The following is a 19992-nucleotide window of genomic DNA, read 5'->3' on the forward strand; positions in this document are numbered from 1 at the left end:
TTCTCTCTGCCCCTCCCCTGCTTGCTCTCTGTCTCTCTCTCGCTCTCAAAAATAAATAAACATCAAAAAAATTATAACTCTACAGTAGGTGTGTACATTTCTAGAGTCTGCATTTGCTGAGGCTCAGATATGTTGCTGATGCTGAGTTCCCTGTGAAGTTAGCCTCCCAGACTGAAAGGCCAAATGAGGGTTTCAGTGTCGTCAGAGTCATTAAAATTTATTTAAATTTGAAGCCTGACCAGATTTTGGCAATAAGTGTCCAGAGTTTTATAAAAACAACCTGGAAACTGCTTATTATTCATTTCTTCCTTTCAAGAGACTGGGAGCTCCCAGTTAAGTATGTAAGGAACAAAAAGAGGGGTGATGAATGGTTTTACAAACTACTACTGTATATGTAGTTTGCCTTGGAGTTTCCTATGACACTATATTGGAAATCACCTTTGGTTTTCAAAAGAGTATGAGACTGTTTTAGAAAGTAGATTTGTGGGGTGCCTGGGTGGCTCAGTCGGTTGAGCGTCCAACTTCGGCTCAGGTCATGATCTCACGGTTTGTGAGTTCTAGCCCTGCGTTGGGCTCTGGGCTGACAGCTCAGAGCCTGGAGCCTGTTTTGGATTCTGTGTCTCCCTCTCTCTCTGACCCTCCCCTGCTCATGCTCTCTCTCTCTCTGTCAAAAATAAATAAAACATTAAAAGAATATATTTTTTTAGAGAAAGTAGATTTGTTACTACAGGATGTCCATTAATGAGGGCATTTCTGTGGACTATTATCTGTGATTAATATTTGTTTTTCCCAAGGTGCCATATTTAATTATTTTCTGGTATATCTTTTTTATTTTTTTATCAATGAGAGATGCACATGGTTCATTTGATTTTATGTTTCATAGAGTGTGGAATACTATTTCAACCTCAGTCACTGCAGAACACATGAACTTTAAACAGCTTTCCTTAGGAAGCACTCAAATATGCTTCCTTTGTATGTATAGCTTTAAAGAAATGGTCTACTTGAAATTCTATAAGCAATACTTGGGGAGTCATAACCAACCGTCTCTTTTTTGTGAAAGGAATATAATTACTCAAAATTACAATTCTTAATTTGTTTTGAGTACTAAAGACAAATTAGTACTCAAAAGAGGAAGAGAACATTTAGATGAAAACATCATTATAGGAACATTAGGGTTTTATTTATTAACAGCATAATTTGGTACAAGAAAAACTATCCATATGGGAATCAGGAGATTTTGATATTTTTTAATCCAGTGTTTGCTTCTGGCAGACTGTAACCTTAGTCCCAATGCCTCAATTTTTTTAAATCTGTAAATTGGCGATCATACCACAATGGGAATATAATCAATAAAAATAATAATTTTAATAACAGGATTATGAACTCTTCAGAAGCTTGGCAAGGTAATTGTCATTTCTCATTTGATAGGTATAAGGGTCTTAATATTGAAAACATTTATCAAGTTTGTATATTTCATACACTGTTGAAATGCCAGTTGAGAGTTCAGTACGAGGGTGCCTGGGCGGCTTGGTGGGTCAAGCATCTGACTTCCGCTCGGGTCATAATCTCATGGTTCATGTTCAAGCCCTACATCAGGCTCTGAGCTGAGCTGTGCTGACAGCTCAGAGCCTGGAGCCTGCTTTGGATTCTATGTCTCTGTCTCTCTCTGCCCCTCTCCTGCTCGTAGTCTGTCTCTCTCTCAAAAATAAATAAGCATTAAAAATATTTTTTTAATTAAAAAGAAAGAGTTCAGTACTTATTAAATAGTTTTAAATGGAAATCGGACCAATTCAGAACCCCTTGATAGCAACAGTTTTCTCCAGTAAAGTGACAGTGATCATATGCATACGTGTGCTTTTTTTATAAGTGGTATTTTGAAAATACTTTTTTTTTTCAAATTTCAGGTGTAACCTCCCCCCAATTACAGGAAATGTTAGTAAAGACGTTGGCAGTAAAACCAATGTTGTGACTGTAAATCCCAGTATCATAAAACTAAAGTAAGTACCTCCAAGTTACACAACTGTTTGAGAACATTCGTTTCATTGTCGAACACATTTCTTTGTTGCTGAAAAACACTACTCTTGTTGCTGAAACTGACTTGCAATATGGCTGGAATGACTTTTGGGGAAAAGATAGAAGAATATATTCATAATTTTTTACTTTTTCTCAAGGTTATACCTCATAAGAGGTATGACCAGTTGTACTTTTTTTTTAAGGAAATCATTTTATTTTATTTTAAAGATGTTACTTTATTTTTTAAGTAATTTCTACACTCAGTGTGGTGCTTGAACTTACAACCCCCGAGATCAAGAGTCACATGCTCGACTGACTGAGGCAGCCGGGTGCCCTGACCAATTGTACTTGTAATGTCATAAGCTGAACATTACTAATCAAATGCAAACTCATTTATCTCTTCGTCTTTTGTAACAATAGTAAAGTTACTTTTGAGAATTTTCTTTCAGAGTTTTAGCGTTACTCTTGAGAGCAGTTTCTTGATAAAGAGTTTAGAAACTTCAGAGAGTGAGCCTTGGGAGAACCTGGCCCCCCCCAAAAAAAACAGTTTTTACTTCAGATAGTTTATTAACAAAAAATAATTATTTCATTTTTTGCAGCAGAACTACTACAAAATGTTGCTGGTTGATAAAAATCCCATACATAGTTTTGCTCCATTGTTTTCATCAAAATTGACCAATAATCATTATTAATAAAATACACAATAGAAATATATATTCAGAGAGTTCTAGTATATCTTAAAATAATATAAAATATTGTACCTGTATCCCAAAAGTTTATTTTTTAAACACAATCACACAGATTAGTATATTTACGAAGGTATTCTTTAAATCACACGTACAGAGCTATCACGATACATGGGATAAATTTGATATGTGGTGTGTGTGTATGGATATAGATATTTTAAGTTCTTCAGAGGAAACTTGTATGATCACACGCACAGAAAGATGCACAAATAACAGGTGTACAGCTCAGTGACTTTTTTTTTAATGTGTAGACATTTCAAGAGTGTACTGTTTGAGAAAACATCAATCATTATTAATTTAGAAGTATTTGTGTATCAAAAAGCAACCTTAGAGAAAGAAATTACTGACTTGGAAACTAAAATAACGTAAGAAATGTGTGGTCCAGTGGGGATATAGCCCAGTAAGAAGATATAAATGGGGGGCACTTAGGTGGCTCAGTTGGTTAACCATCTGACTTCAGCTCAGGTCATGATCTCACGGTCTGTGGGTTCAAGCCCCACTTCGGGCTCTGTGCTGACAGCTCAGAGCCTAGCCTGGAACCTGCTTCCGATTCTGTGTCTCCCTCTCTCTGTGCCCCTTCCCCGCTCACGCTCTGTTTCTCTCTGTCTCTCAAAAATAAATAAGCATTGAAAAAAAAAGAAAGAAAATATAAATGAAGGCTTACAGATACCTCAAAAGAGCAGTGAAGACCTACCCCTTGATATTTATAGGATGCTTCCTTGTACTTGAGTCCATTGTCTCTTAAAAGTGGTTCAGTTGCTTGGCCAGTGGTCAGTTCAGCCTTATGTAACCCAAACTGCTACTTTGATCATAATGATGATGGTGGTGGTTTTTTGCTTTTGTTTTTGTTTTAATCTGGCAGGTATGGGAACTTAAAGAAAAAGAAAGAAATATTTCTGGAGGACATTGCAACCTACGGAGACGCATTCCTTCTTCTGCCGGCGTTTTCTTTCAGGGCCAACACCATTGCCTCTTTTAAAGTGTATAACACACTCAAAGAGGCTCATGCAAGACAAAAGGTTCTCTTTTTCCATCCCAAGTACCTGAGAAATCTCGCCCTCTTCTGGAGAACTGAAGGTGTGACAGAGTTTCGCCTGTCCTCTGGCCTGATGGTCACAAGTGTGGCCGTGGAGCTGTGTGAGCACGTGAAGCTGTATGGCTTTTGGCCCTTCTCTAGAACGGTAAAAGACACACCCGTCAGCCATCACTACTACGACAACAACCTCCCTAAACGCGGTTTCCATGAGATGCCCAAAGAATATAGACAAATTCTCCAACTTCACTTGAAGGGAATCCTCAAATTGCAATTTAGCAAATGTGACATCGCCCAAGCATAGTATCTTAAGGTGGGGGTGGTTTTGATACAACGCGGTGGGTGAGTGACAGTGTTTCCCCACAGGAAAAGCCATGGTTGTAGGGAGAAGAGAAAGAGCCCTGAAACCTGGTTTGATCAGAGCTCCCCGCTAAGCTTGCGTCCTCAGCAGCTCATGAACTTGTTCGGATTTGCAGTTTCCCTCCCTGTGAAATGGGGACCGTGATAATCTAACTCGCTTCAGGCAAACGTGGTAATCTGTGAAAACCCTTGGCAAAGGATTTGGCCTGATGAGGTAGGGACTCCCCGAATTTTTCCTTGTTGGTATCTATTGTAGCCGTTTCCACTCTCACCAGACTGATAATAAAAGGCGGGTGGTCTTGAGGACCCTTCCTGGAGAGAACAGCTGTGAAATGCCAGCGTTCGCTGGGGCTCTTTCCTCAGCACGCCTCTCTATTATGGGTCATATCCTTCTCGTCCTTCTTCCTGTCTTCGAAGAGTGCATATGAGGACTTACAGCAAACCCTTGATTCTTCAGGAATCAAATCCTTCTCTTTGGGTGATAATGTGCCTGCTTCTGATTACCTTCACAAATTGTGTCGTTAGCTGCAACGGTGTGTTGGTTGGACTTAGGCCAATGTTTTTCCTCCTTTGTCTACATTTCAAAGTCACTCTTTATAATTTATATTAACTTCCTGACTTTACTCTTAAGCATTTTCCTTTTCCACTGAGAACCTATTTCAAGAGCATGAGGAGTTACAGTACCCGGTTTTTCTTACCTGTGTTCTTATCTGTGGGGTCACGCATTCAATTTAGTTGTTGTTGTTGTTTTTTTAATTATCAAACAGCTACTTCATGCCAGACCCTGTAACAGGCTGTGTCTGTGAGAGGGACATAAAGACCAAGCCCTTCAGGAAGAAATGGACACGTGTATGACCAACTGTAATACGGTATAATAAATGTTATTACAACAGCTTTGAATAAAGTACTGTGAGGAAACAGAGGTAGGAATAAATAAATCTATTTCAGTGGAATCTGTTTCAGAGAAGAGGTCATTTCTGAGTGAAGCCCAGAAAATGAGTAAGGTGTTAACAAATGAAGAAGATTCCAGGTAGAGGGAAGGTGATGGGGAAAAAAGCTGTCCCCTTGATTCTGATTCACGCAAATGAGGATATTTGAAGGTAAATCATGGTCTTTGCCCCAAAAACTGTCACTTAAAGGCAGGTTATAGTGCATGGGAATGATGGCTTGGGCCCGCCTCTGTGAAATGGCAGTGATAGTGACCTGATTGATTTCATAGGCAAGCTGTAAGGATTAAAATACACAAAAACTTAATTCTCACAAGGAAAGGTGTATATTCACATGAGAAGTAAGACTAATAATTCAAACATCAAATAAAGCTTCAGTGATATCAAATATTGCCATTTTTATACCAGTCCCTTACATGATGACGATACCTGTTAACATAGGCCATCCCTGCATCGGCTGCATAAGTTATTTGACTGAACTGAGTAGCTGTGTTTATACTTTCCCCCGCTTGTCTTGCTTGTCTTTGTACCGTTGCAAGGAGGGCAGAAATAGGAGTGGAGCAGACTGGCAGCGTGCTGAATTAATTACAAATACAATTCTGAATTCTTACCGTAGCCAGACTGCTGTTTTACTAAAGGTTCCCTTTTAAGAACACTCTGCTGTCAGCTGCTTATTTTGGTAAAGTACCTCTTCCATTTCATTGTGGTTGACATTGTTTTATGCCATTCTTTGATCACATTTTATTTGTTCTTCTGTAGCAGATGAAACCTGTTGGCTCCATAAATTGCTTAAAACTTCATGTATAAATATTTTCTAAAAGGAGCGTGCTTTTAGTTACATGAAGTCTAATTTATTCATCTTTTCGTTTTGTGGTGATGAAGGAGTAGATATTCAGAAGTTATTTTAGTAAAAATTATATATGATTAAGGGCAGAGATTACTTACGTTTTCCCCCATATAACTTACTGTTTCACCTGAGGAAATCTTCTCTAGAATATCAAAGTAGAATCTTCAGTGTCATTGATAACAAATTTCAGAAGTATTTGAAATGGTATGTGTTGGATCGCAGACTTCTCTGGAACTTCCCAGGTGTAATCCAAAACTGGCCCCTGTCCACAGAACACAGAGAGAGACCAAACAAAGAGGCAGGCCACTTCAGATTGGTAGGTGGCCCTTTAAATAAGCAAGGGACCTTGCATATGGGATTGTCTTGGGTGGCCACAAGACTAGTAGGCCTCCACATCTGTCTGCTAAACTTAAAAGTTTATGTAGAGGCCTTAACCGGGGTCTGACGTGTAAATTGTCCACTTGGTCTCAACACCACATCACTGGCTCAGGGCTGTGTCCTTGGGGAAGCTTCTGGGAGCAGGGAAGACAAATAGAATGCACATGCCAGGGACAGGGGAGGGAATAAGGAGCCTCCAGTTGCTGGGGTCCAGCTCATGGGTCAACTGGCAATCGTGTCCTCTTGATGACCTCCCCCAACACTGTGAGATCAAGAAGCCACATCCTAAGGATACCAACATTCTAGTAAAAGTTAAGTAGGAAAAAAAAAAAACAAGTTGTGGAGATAATTGTAGACCTTTCTACATGAACATAACTGAAGTTGGTTTTCTTTTTAACATTTATATTAATATTTGTATTGGCATCCTAAAAGCATGTTGAAATTTTGCAACAATCCTGGCTAGGTTAGGGTCGCATTAACCAAAAGTCTTTGATCAAAAAGAACATGGTTTTCTTTGTTTCTCTTTCCCAAGTTGGTCTGTAACTTGTGAAATCAATGGGAGGCCTCACTCACATCACAACATTTCCTCTTTGGTGGAGGACAACTTACCACATGTCCCATTATGATGTGCCAATAATGCCCTTTTGTGCCAAAATAGAATTTTTTTAACTTTCTAAAATACAATAAAACATAAGTTTTGGGGCACCCGGGGTGGCTCAGGCGGTTGAGTGACCGACTTCGGCTCAGGTCATGATCTCACAGTTGGTGGGTTCAAGCCCTGCATCGGGCTCTGTGCTGACAGCTCAGAGCCTGGAGCCTGCTTCGGATTCTGTGTCTCCCTCTCTCTCTGCCCCTAACCTACTCACATTCTGTCTCTGTCTCTCTCAAGAATAAATAAACATTAAAAAAAGTTAAAAAAAAAAAAAGGAAAAAAACCCATAAATTTTGATGATACAATGTATCAGCTGTGTGAATTGTAAATCATAAGTCACAGTTCTTTTTGTTCTGTAATGGCAAATTATTACAAGTTTTTATACCAAGATCAAAACAAAGAAAACTGTGAACTCCATCTTATAGATTAACCACCAAGTCTGACTGTGACACTCTCAGGAATCTATGGGCATAATGAGCATTGCTTAAATATTGATGGATTGGATTTGATCTTCCGCTCTTAAACTTGAAGTGCATCCATGAGCGTTGAAAATAGAAAGTCTGATTACTGGTACTAGAAAGTACCAAACTTTAGTCAGGACTCCTGTTCGTAATACCACATGTCACTAGTTTTCTAGGGGAAATACTAGCTTGCTTGATTCTGTTTTTTACTTGTTCAGTGCCACTGGACAATGTAACCAAATAGCAAGATTCTAAAATAATTTTCGTCTAAATCTGAGGGTAAGGCAGATTATATATTTAAACATATAGTCCATAGTGCTGTATGGTCCCTTGAAAGGACTCCGTGAACGACTGCATAGAGTTAAGCATTACACAATATAATGGTCCTTGAAGTCTCGGATTTTTTTTTCTCCTAACAAAAGAGAAAGGCAAGTAGATCATGACTCTCATGAAAGAAGATTTTCTTCTGCATGTAAATATGTGGGCTCTCAGCCAGGTAATCAGCCAAGGACTTTCTTTTTTTCTTTTGAGGACTCTGTATGTATAGAATACTGAATTAAGCCATAAATCAGGCCTGTTTGAGGCTAGGTTTTTTTTTCTTGCTTACAAAAAATGTACCAGCTCAATACTATATCATGTCATGTACCTTAAATCATTCCATGAATTTCAGGAAGCTTTAGGAAAATTGGAAAATCTTGTAGATAACAGATCTGCTCCCATCCTAAATAGCTACCTGAAAAGTATAGTTAAGATGCAATGTGTAGTATATTTATGACATGCAAAACATTTTATTTATGTAACATGACGTGAAAACACATTGTTATGCTAGTAAACACAAGAAATCTCAGAGATTCTCATGAAATATCCGAAGCCCTTGACCTAGTAAGAATATTTCTTACTTTTACTGTTTTATTTAAAAAAAATGTTTTTAGGGGCACCTGGGTGGCTCAGTCAGTTAAGCATCTGACTTCAGCTCAAGTCATGATCTTCCAGTCCATGGGTTCAAGCCCCACGCCAGGCTCTGAGCTGTAAGCACCAGCTGTAAGCTGGAGCCTGCTTCAGATTCTGTGTCTCCCACTCTCTCTGCCCCTTCCCAACTTGTGCTCTGTCTCTCAAGAATAAGTAAACATTAAAAATTTTTTAAATGTTTAATATTCCGTTTATTTTTGAGAGAGAGAGCGTGAGTGGGGAAGGGACAGAGAGAGTGGCGGACAGAAGTTCTGAAGCGGGCCGTGCACTGAAAGTAGCAAGCCCGACGCGGGGCTCGAACTCACAAACTGTGAGATGATGAGCTGAGCTGAAGTCATTCAACCAACTGAGCCACCCAGGTGCCCTTCTTTATCTTTGATTAAAAACAATCCTCTGGATAAGTTAAAGCCTTCCTATTTGCATATGGCTTCGAAAAGCCTGATCCCATAGTAAAAGTCACCATTACTTTTCCTGAAGATGGATGGACAGGGATATTTCTCATGCCTGTATCTTCTCTGGGTCATCACTCTTCCAGGAGCACTCTTCTTTTTATAAGGAAAATGTGGGCGATACATGATAAAGATACACTGCTTACATAATGGAGAAAAGACATTATTTTCACATATTTTTTCTGTTCCTCTTCCTTCTTCTTCAGGGACACCAGTTAACACATACATTACGCTCCTTGAAATTTGTTCTCTAGCTCACTGACTCTCTGTTCATTCTTCCTTTTTTTAATAATTTTTGGGGGGGTCTTTCATTTTGATAGTTCCTATTCCTGTATCTTCAACTTGACTAATATTTTCTTCTCCAGTGTCTAATCTGGCATCAATCTCATCCAGTATGTTTTTCATTTCAAACATTGATAGATGTTCAGTTCGTGCCTTTTTATAGCTTCCATGTCTTTATTTAACAGGCTTGTTCATTCCTCTACCTTTTTTTAAAATTCTTCTGCATTCTTGAACATATGGAATATACTTATAACCCTTTCAGTGTCCTTATTAATTCCATCATTGGTGTAATTCCTGGATCTGTTTCCACTGATAGATTTTTCTCCTCACTATAAGTTATATTTTCCTGCTTCTTTGAAAGTCTGGAATTTTTTTATTGAATGCCGAACATTGTGAATTTTATTTCGGTGGGTGTTGAATATTTTGATGTTTCTATAAATATGTTGAGATTTTTTCTGGGGAGAAATTCAGTTACTTGTAAACAGTTGGTTCCTTTTCGAGGCTTACTTTTAGACTTCGTTAAAAACCATAGAAGTGCTAGAGCACCTGGTGGCTCAGTCGTTTAAGTGCCCAACTCTTGGTTTTGGCTCAGGTCAGATCTCACAGTTGGTGAGTTCAAGCCCCCTGTGCGGCTCTGTGTTGATGGTGCAGAGTCTGCTTGAGATTCTCTCCCTCTCCCTCTCCTTCTCTCTCTTTCTCTGCCCCTCCCCCGCTCATTCAATGTCTCTCTTTCAAGTTTTTCTCATACTGAGATGATACCCTTATGAGTACCCTACCCAGTACCCCCATGAATTACAAGATTTTCTTTTCTGTCTGGGAACAGCGTGAATTATTCTGTCCTTTTTAACTTTTAGGACTTGTTTCTTCTCCTTTTGGGTGATTCTTTTCCAGATTTAGGTAGTTTCCTCCCTCACATATGCTGGTCTGTACTCACTGAAGGCTAGAGGAGAACCCTGTGCAGAGATTTTTCTCTGTGAAGCCCTCTCCACTCTGGATTTACCTTGGCACACCCTGACTCCTACTCACAGAGACCACCGGACTCTGCCTGAGTGTCCCCTCCCTGTGCTGTGGCCTGGTAACCATCTAGGCAGTAAGCTAGGGCCACTGTGGGACTCTGCTAACCTGGAGTCTTTTTCTCAAGGATTACTTTCCTGAGTTGCCTAATGTTCAATATCTGGAAAACATTGTTTCATATATCTTGTCTGTTATTTTTTAATTGCTTCAGATAGCAGGTTAAATCTAGTCCCTGCCTCTCTGTCTTATCCAGGAGAAATTCCCATATGATTTTATATGTCACCTGTCTTTTATTGGGGTTGCTGGAAATATCATCTAGAAATTTCCTTGGCCCATCTGAAATTTGAGCCTGTTTTTGTTTTTGTTTTTGTTTTTTTTTGTTGTTGTTGTTGTTTTTAACCCCAGGTTCTATGCTAGAACCTGAAAATTTGAGTCTGTTTTTTTTTCTTAAACCCCAGGTTCTATGCTAGACTACCAGAAGTCATTGGGATTCCATGGGGCTCACTTTATTATAAGAATATAGTAAAAATATTTTATTAAGGGCTTCCTATATACTCAGCACCTGTACATTATTTTATCTTTTTTAAGCCTAAGTCTATGAGGTAGATCTTATTATCTCCATTTTTTATTTCTCATATATGAGAAAACCAGCTAAGAGAGGATAAGCAACTTGCCCAAGATTGCATAGCATGCAAGTGTCAGAGACAAGTTTCAAATTCAGGTTATATGCCTAAAGCTGGTGTGCTTAATCAATATTCTCTCTTTAGTTTAAGTGTTGTTCATGTTGCTTTGTTTAAAAAATAACATTATCCAAAATTTTTAATTTTGGAATTACATCCTCATCATATTGGGTTTTTATTTCTTTCGTTGTCATGTTCTTCTTGCTCAGTCCCAAATTTTAACTTTTCTAAATTAAGGAATGATGATTCAAGCTTACACAATACGTTTCTATATATCCTACTGTATTCATTCTAAAGTTTAATTAATTTTGTAAGTTTCCAATATGTTGCATTCTCCTGAGTTCTTTTTGAAATAAGCATTTAATGGGATAGATTAATTTCTTTTCTCAGCCTGGTTCTATTTTATTTGCTTTAAGGTGTGTGTGTGTGTATGTGTGTGTGATAGCCAATAAAATACCAACACATTATTCCATTCTTTGCCTTTTGAGGGCCTCAAAGAGATTTGAGATCCTTGCTTCAGCTATTACAGTGTATTCTTTGGAGGCTAATATTACCAGTCTCATCTGATATGGAAATGTGAGCAATCAGAAATCAAGGCTATTAAAAATTTGCTAAAGATCGTGGTTAGCCAAGGTGACCAGGCAAGTGGCAAACTCAAATCTGATTCCATTTACTGGAAGCTTGTATTAATGTGCCAAGCACTGTGTGTAATACTTTACATGCATTATCATGAATTCTTGCAAGATTGCGATGTAGCGGTCAGTCTGCTTTTCACAGATGCGAAAAGGACTCAGGAGGATCAGAGTACCTCCAGCTGAAAATATCCGAAAGCTCCATCAAACTGGCTTCAGTCATGTCGAAATCTTGGCCACAAATCTAGATGTCCAAAACAGGGCAAGCTGAGAACTTTTGTTCTGGCTTCATTTCCCTGCAAGAGTGATAGTTAGGCTTAACTCTGTGTGTTGACTTCATCCTAAGACTCATTGTTGAACAAACGCAGCACATGCAGGCCTCATAAATGTACACCTGAACATATCCAGAGATGAGGAGAGAGTCATTTCTTGACACTGTCCCAAAAGAAGGAGAAAGAACTTTCCCCATGGGCCCATCAAACCTTTCCTTGTTTCTCATTGGCTCACGTTGGTCACATGCACATTCCTAAACCAGTCATTGGCAAAGGGAATAAAGGGAATATGGAGCCAACTTTTATAAGTAATCCTACCCCTGGGGTAAGATAAGGGATACACAAGGGGAACAAGTGTGTACCTAAACAAATGTAGGGTTCTGTTGAGAAGGAGGAAAGGAAAAGCAGGTGTTGGATGGATATCTAACCATCGCTGCTACAAGTGGTGTTCCTTGTGTCATTCACCAACTGAGTGATCGATGTCAAGTTTGAATCCAACTAGTTCTGACTCCACATTTCGTGGTCTTTCTTGCAAGCCCTGAAGCTTGTTAGTATGCTATCCTGTTGATCATGGAGAAAATACACGATGTGGCTTTCAATTTTTTTTTCCATAAAATTAGTTATTAGACATTGAATGCATTAACTCCAGAAGCAATTCTTATATAAATAATACCTTTTACATTTTCATTTGGGGCACAGATCCTTCTGTGGTATTAATCAGAATGTAATATGTAGGATCCCATACTCTTATTTGCTTTATTTGTAAGACACTGCCTTGATTAATTTTCATCAAATATGTGAAATGAAATGTTTGCTCATGTGTGAAGTTTTAGAAATAAGCTGTTAAGACTTTGCCCTTACAGTAGACTTTCTGAGCTCACTGATCTTGAAGTCAATACAGTGATATTTCAACAACTTTGTCTTAAGTACCCAATGCTGTTGGCTTCCCAGAATGGTACCCTTCTCATTAGGTATTTATCCAAGTTGCTCTTCTGAGACTCATGAAATTCCCTATATATTAGCTGCACCATGGTAGTTCTAGTCATAGAGGAATGGCTGGTCCTCTAGTAACAAACATCTCTTGAAGAGAATGCTTCCTTCCACTTTGCATCAGTAAAAGGCAGTAGTCTATGGAACGTTTATGTCCTGCTTTACTCACATAGACCTAGTTTATCCCCTTTTATTCTCCAAGGTGTCCAGGTCGAACATGTGTGGTCCCCCAGGTTCTTTGAAATGAGAATTTCATAAACAGGACCCAGTGGGGCTGTGCCGTATAACTCAGCCAAAAGCTTAAAGTTAGGGCTTTAAATACTCGTAACCAGAAATGTAGTATTTCCACCGCCCTTGAGACTCGAGAACAGCCATAGCTGGTCTCACTGCAGATCAGGTTTTTAAGAATTGGCTTGGATTTTCAACGTATTTTTTGTGTCCATGGTGAATGGACTTTGTCTTCTGCGTGTGCAGCCTTCTAGAAAAGACACAAATTAGAAGGCTGTATGGTCAGCTCCATTTCTCCCCTAGTTCATTCCATTACCAGCTTTCTTTTGGGGCTATGAATATATTTCATCTCCTTTTCTTATGCTAAGAAATGTGGATGGAAGTACTCGCCCCACAGAATATCTTCATAAAGTAGTATGTTCAGTATTCTAAAGGCAAAAGCAACCTCTCATTTTCACTGGAGTAACATATGTAACTATCGTCAGTGTGTCAAAATATTTCTAAGTGGAATTAAAGTTAGACATTGAAGTTGCTAGAGTGATTGTAGCTCTCGTGAGGATCAGAAAAATAGTCCATTGTGTGAAAAATAGCCTTGATCCTAATTGGAACACTGGTATCCTCTTACTCAAGAGGAGGTGTTGATATTTATTTTTTTGTTGATAAAATATTTCTTCTGCCACCGTGACACATTGATAACAGCAAATGACTTCATTGTCTCTAAATGACGAAAATAATGATTAACATTTCGAGTGCACTTAGAAATACTTAAGGAAACATTTGTTTCCTGTTTTTTCTCTCTTTTCTGTTTTTAGAGAAACTGCTAAAATTTCCACACTGTTTCTGAACCGAGTTTAACTTCAGACAAATTCCCGATCCAGTCAGGTTCACCTAACAACTATCTTTGGATACATATACTTGTTTTGTAATTAAACAGAGCACTTCAGTAATAGTCTGCTTTATAATATTTGCATTTACAAAACCTGAATATCACTAAGCACTGATGGTCATTTAATAAAGATAATATCAGCATATTTTATTATCAGGGTGGACAGCACATGAGTACTAGGCTGTTTCTAATTGGCCAAAACCAAAATGCACAATCAAGTATATAAGTAGAAAAAATTTTTCAGATTTGTGATGATCTATCACTAAATTTTTTGAGTTATGGCTTATTTCATTGACTTCCTTGAGGTTGTCACCAGTATTTTTTTTTGTAATATTTATTTATTTTGAGAGAGAAAGAGAGCAGGGGAGGGGCAGAGAGAGAGAATCCCAAGCAGGCTCCGTGCTGTCAGCACAGAGCCCGATGTGGGGCTCAATCTCATGACCATGAGATTATGACCTGAGCCAAAACCAAGAGTTGGACTCTTAACCAACTGAGCCAGCCAGGTGCCCTGAGGTTGTCAACAGTATTATTTCCAGATGGTAACGTTGAAGTTTCAAAACAGTAAGGTACTTGAACCAGATGACACATCTGAGAGATGGAAGATGGGGGGAAATGCATTCTTTTTTAATTTTTAATGTTTATTTTTGAGTGAGAGAGAGACAGTATACGAGCTGGGGAGGGCCAGAGAGAGACAGAGACACAGAATCAAAGCAGGCTCCAGGCTCTGAGCTGTCAGCACAGAATCCAACGTGGGGCTCGAACTCATGAACTGCGATATCAGGACCTGAGCCAAAGTCAGATGCTTAACCAACTGAGCCACCCAGGTGCCCAGAAAATGCATCTTTAAAAAAAAAAAACAACTTTTATTTTTAATTTTTCAAACTTACAGAAAATTACCAAGAATTGTATGATGAGCACCTCATCTATGCCTACATGTGGAATCAACGATTGATTTGAGGGTACAGTGAAGATACCATGATCCTTTACCCTAAATCAGCATGTACTGTCCAAGAACAAGGTTATTCTCTTACATAAAAGCACAATGTGATTAGTCATGGATTTCAGGAAGCATATTTTCTTCTCAACGGATCTGCTAGATTGTTTCCCTAATCTGGGTGAAGAGCATGACCGTTAGTTACATAGCTAACCCTGGAGTCAGCGCATCGATTTTGTTCCTGAGAATACCGTTTTCTAGTTTTTGCAGTACTTGGGCGTATGTGTAGTCAGCCTGCAAGTGCTATTTTGAGTTGTCGGTAAATGCAGTCTGAAAACTATTCACAAAATTCTCATTATTATCACTCATTTTGAGCCAGCTTCTTAACAGCCTCTATGGCCTCTGGATACAAATTAGGAAACCAAGTAGTAGGAAATGGCAGTCAGCGGGTTTCCTCTCCCACAGTATATTATTCAGTGAAGTTACTGCAGTGACTCAAACAAAACAGAATCCTTGGGTCTTCAAAAGTCTCTGATTTCCATATGCCCTAAGAAAACCTTAAGGTAGTTTCTTCTATCACAAGCTTTCTGAGGGTTATGACTAAAGACTGGAATTTTTATGGTTTCCCCCATCTTCACTCCCCCGACTTCCAACAGATGTTGAGACTACTTTAAAAAAAAATTTTAAGTGTATTTGTTTATTTTTCAGAGAGGGAGAGAAGCAGAGAGAAAGGGAGAGAGAGAATCCCCAGCAGGCTCTTTAACTGTCAGCACGGACCCTGATGCGGGCCTCGATCCCATGAACCATGAGATCCTGACCTGAGCTGAAATCAAGAGTCGGACCATTAACCAACTGAGCTACCCAGACACCTCGAGACTACTATAAATATGTCCTTGAGCAGGGAACTCTGAAGTCTCCTGTGGCATGTTTTCCCTTCCACTTCATGACATGTGTTGGAACCAATGAATTCCGACCTTCATGACTTCATAAAAACTTCCTGAGTTGAGCCATGCACCTGCTAGCATTTTGTCAACCCTCAACATTGGCACCTTTGCAAGGTGATATAAAAAAAAAAAAAAACCCGTCCCCATCATTCCATCCCAAGTGGCGAGCTTGACTTTTAATTCAGGATCCTCAGTAGATACACAGGAAAAGTGTACGTATCGTATAATAGTGGACACTTTGAGGTAGGACTTGTCAATCTCTGAGACATACGAGATAGCAAAGCACTTTTGTTTAATAATAAGAAATGGCATTTCTGACACTAAACACAGCCTCTGTCTTGCCTCAGACACTTCATATAATAGGTTCCTGAGTAGACAGTGATATTCTAGTGTTGTTTTTCATATATCTGAGATCTCAAAGCTTAAAGCTGTCTTATCCTTTAAATTTCCAAAGTTTTCTCTCTGCATCAGAGCCACCAAATTTATGAGTATGACTCCCTCCCTCTGCTTAACCATCTGCCAGGTCTCAGAAAAGGCATCCGGGACGTATGTCCTTTGGGGTTTCTTGTCCTCATCTTGAAAGTTCTTTACTTTATTCCAAAAGATCAACAAACCAGTGGAAAGTATTTGTCCAAGATAAGAACAAACAAACAAACCAGAAAAAGGACAATCTAGAAGCAATACACCTCTTGAAATAATTTTAAATATAGCTCATTATTTCTTCAAGTTGCCTTAAAAACTTTGCGAAGTACGTGACTCTAAACTGTAACTATTTTTTTTTTCTTCAACATTAAATAATCTTCAAGTTCGAATTAGTCCAAACTTGGGGAAATGAACAATTGGGTGGAACTCTCTAAGAGGACACATTGTTTTTTTTACTGTTAAAATTGTCTTCATATGAGATATGTGATGTTGTTTTTTGCCAGCATACCACACGTAGTTCAACTCCTGGGATTTCATGATAAGGAAATTCTTTTACAAAGCTGCCTTTGATTGTCAAATAACATTTTCCTCCATTTCCTTGCAGCTTGATTGCTGAAATGTGTTGAGGTTTTGATTCTCAAATGTGACTGGTAGAAAACCAACTTTAAAAATCTAGCATTCAGGTTTATTTGAAAACTAATGTTCCTTTCATCAATTCCCCCAAAAACCGATAGAATGTCTATTATGTGCTTATTTCTAGAGATAACAAATATGGGACAGTTGACTCCTAAGGAATTTAGATTCCAGGGAGAGAACTAGCATGTTAAAGAACTATAATAGAGCGCAGTGATATGATCAGAGAGAAATGCCCAGAAAGCTGGAGGAACACAGAAGAGGTGCCCTAAGTTGTCCTGGTTGCTGGTTAGTAGACGGCTTCACCATTCATTGATGGGCAGCTGCCCAGGAACAGGCAAGGGTTAACTTTCGCCAAACTTAATTTCATTGCTTTAATACTTATTAGCAGCACAGGTGTTATTTGTCTTTTCAAAATGAATTCATTTTAATCCTACTCCTAAAGCAAAGCGACCCTCTGGTATAAATTTCATCTTCTTTCATTTTTTTTTTCCTCCTCTTTATGACCCTCAGTTTCCTCCTCTGTAATGTGAGAATAATAAAAGTCAAGACTGCCACATATGGCACCGGAGGCCGTCCACAACTCCAAGAGGCACCATTTACATAGACCAGTATACGAGTGGCGCCCCCTGGAGTTGTCCGGCCATTATTGTCGGTACCTACCCACAGGGCTATGGGGAAGTTTGAAGATCCCTTTAAGTGTTGCAGCCATTGCTGTTAGGATGGACGGCGAGGATGAGGGTGATGATTATCTCATATAAAGTCCTTTTTTTTAGTGTTTATTTTTAGAGAGAGAGCAGGGGAGAGGCAGAGAGACAGGGAGAGAAAGAATCCCAGGCAGGCTATGTCTGCACTGTCAGGGCAGAGCCTGACGCGGGACTCAAATTCACAAACTGAGATCATGACCTGAGCCGAAGTTCAAGAATCTGACGCTTAACCGACTGAGCCACCCAGACGCCCCTCATCTAAATTCTTTTTGTATCTTTTCAACGTGTCCCCAAGAAAATCCTAGGAGCTAATGATAATGCAAATGTAACTTCTAATGAAATAAAGTCAGTGTTATATATTTAAAGAGACTTCCCTGCTATTTACACTGCAATTAATCAATGTTGTAAAGTATCTTACGCTTTTTTTTTGAGTGTATAAATGATTGTCTTTTTTTTATTCCCGAATAGACGGATTTTAGTTTATACCATGTTTCTACATCGTTTTTTGTTACAATTTAGTGGACTCTATTAATAGTAGCTTCCCATAGGTTTTAGAAATTTATAATTGAATTATTATTTTTCAAAGTAAAGTAATAGTAGCCAGCTTCAAAGATATACTTGAATGGCTAGGTTTTTAAAATACTAATATTTGAAAAAGGCAAAATTAATGCATTCGTACTTGCTTATGAAGTATAAATCTAACATTAAGATAATTCAGTGACTGCTTCATGCTTAAATCCTTGAAGAGCTGTAAAGGTCCATTTGGTTCATTATTGATCACTTCCTTGGAACTCTGTACCTATCATTGATATTTTAGTATTTACATTTCAGAATAATAAAGACGTGCTGTCCGTGCTTCTGTGCTTTCCTTAGTGTCAATCCTAAACCAGAGCCTTTGTCTAATAAACGTCTCCAGATAATTAATTTCGTGGACTGTTGCCGGGTAGGATACACTCACCCCTCTCGCCGCACACATTTCAGGAAATTTCTGAAACGTGGCACATTTACTTTTATCAGGAAATTTTATCAGAACGTTAAAGGAATTGGAAATAATGGAAGTGTGGTGTGGGGGGAAGGCCAGCAAGCGTGGCCAACAAACCTCAAAATGTAGAGCGTTTGAAACGGTGTCAACATTTCTTTCTAAGTTTTCTAAATTCAAGAGGAGTTTCTGATTGGGAATCAGCCTCCAAGCAGTCATTCTAAGGATTTGACATGTTGCGTTTTGTGTTCTGCTGTCTGTGACTGGCGACTTCTAAAACGTGTCCGTTTACCTCTGTCCGACAGAAAGAGAGCAAACACAGAGGAGTGCGGATCTGGGTGCTTTTTCTGGGCCAGGTGTGCGTGGTGCCTCACACTTGTACTCACAGGTCATTGGCAGAGTCCCATCACAGGTCCTACCGCAGAGAAGGGTAAGAAACATGATCTCTGTGGAGAGGGAGGAAAGGAAACAGGTTTGGGTGAACCGCTGGAAATCTCTAGAAATAAGACCTCTCTTTTCCACACTTTTTCCACACATGGAACATACTCTCTTCCCACAGGAGGACCACCCAGTAACTCATCCAGTTACCAAATAGAGCTCGGAGACCGGAGTTTCCGGGTGATGAGCAGTCTCCTCCATAAGGCCCAGATGTGGCTCTTAGCATTTTGGGGATCTATGAATTATCTGCACCCCCTCACTCCCAATGTCAGAATAAACATAATAAAAATCTCTGAAAGAGAGAAAATAAGAATGAGACACACACAACAGTCAGTGTTCCAAAGCAGTGGTGAAATCCTACTGGGATTGTCGTACAGGCAGACATTGAGGTCCTCTTCTTGGAAAGACATCCGTAATGCTCCATGTTGAAGAATTCTCCTGTTAATGACTCCTAACCCAGCCTTCCAGGAGGTTTTTCCTTCCCTAATTTCCTTCCTTCCACAATTTTATTATATATACACACACACACACACACACACACACACACACAAATATATACACGCACATCATTTATAAATACATAAGTATTTATATACATACTATTGTTTATAAAGATATTATTTATATATTATATATAATGAAATAGATATTTTTATATATATAAATAAAATTCGGTGACATTGTAAGCAAGTAGGAAAGCTGATCAAATGCCAGTGAAGCTCGAGCTTGAAGGCAAGAATTTGGGAAACACATCAGGAATGTTAGTTGTTATCACTTCTATATAGGAAGGTATCACAAGAAAGAGTTGAGCTCAGGCAAGAATTGGCTGGCTTGAGACAGAAATGGAAGGGAATAGAGTGAAATCGTAAATCTGGTGACTCGAAAGGTGGGAAAGCCCCTCCTTTTGGGCCCTAGGCTCTGAAAGAGATAACACCAAAAAAAAATGTTTCTTCTAAGAGCGCCACTGGCCAAACATGATGATGTTTTCACTTTTACTTCTTTTTAGATGTTTATTTTTCTAAGCTTGTTTATTTTGAGAGAGAAATAGCGGGAGGACAGAAAGAGAGAGAATCCCAAGCAGGCGCCATGCCGTCA

General features: G+C 39.0%; 1 protein-coding gene across 1 annotated transcript in view; it reads left to right on the forward strand.

Annotated features, from left to right (window-relative positions):
• ST8SIA6 (ST8 alpha-N-acetyl-neuraminide alpha-2,8-sialyltransferase 6) overlaps positions 1-18336 on the forward strand; it is a 166614-nt gene extending 148278 nt beyond the window's left edge. The window contains exons 7-8 of the mRNA XM_086714833.1: positions 1905-1997; positions 3622-18336. Of these exons, the coding sequence (XP_086570959.1) occupies positions 1905-1997; positions 3622-4096 (568 nt within the window). The 3' untranslated portion in view covers positions 4097-18336. The remainder of the gene's footprint in view (positions 1-1904; positions 1998-3621) is intronic.
• The last annotated feature ends 1656 nt before the right edge of the window (positions 18337-19992 follow it).

This window comes from Puma concolor, chromosome B4 (assembly GCF_028749965.1).
Source record: "Puma concolor isolate L17-30 chromosome B4, mPumCon1.1.hap2, whole genome shotgun sequence".
NCBI classification, from domain to species: domain Eukaryota; kingdom Metazoa; phylum Chordata; class Mammalia; order Carnivora; family Felidae; genus Puma; species Puma concolor.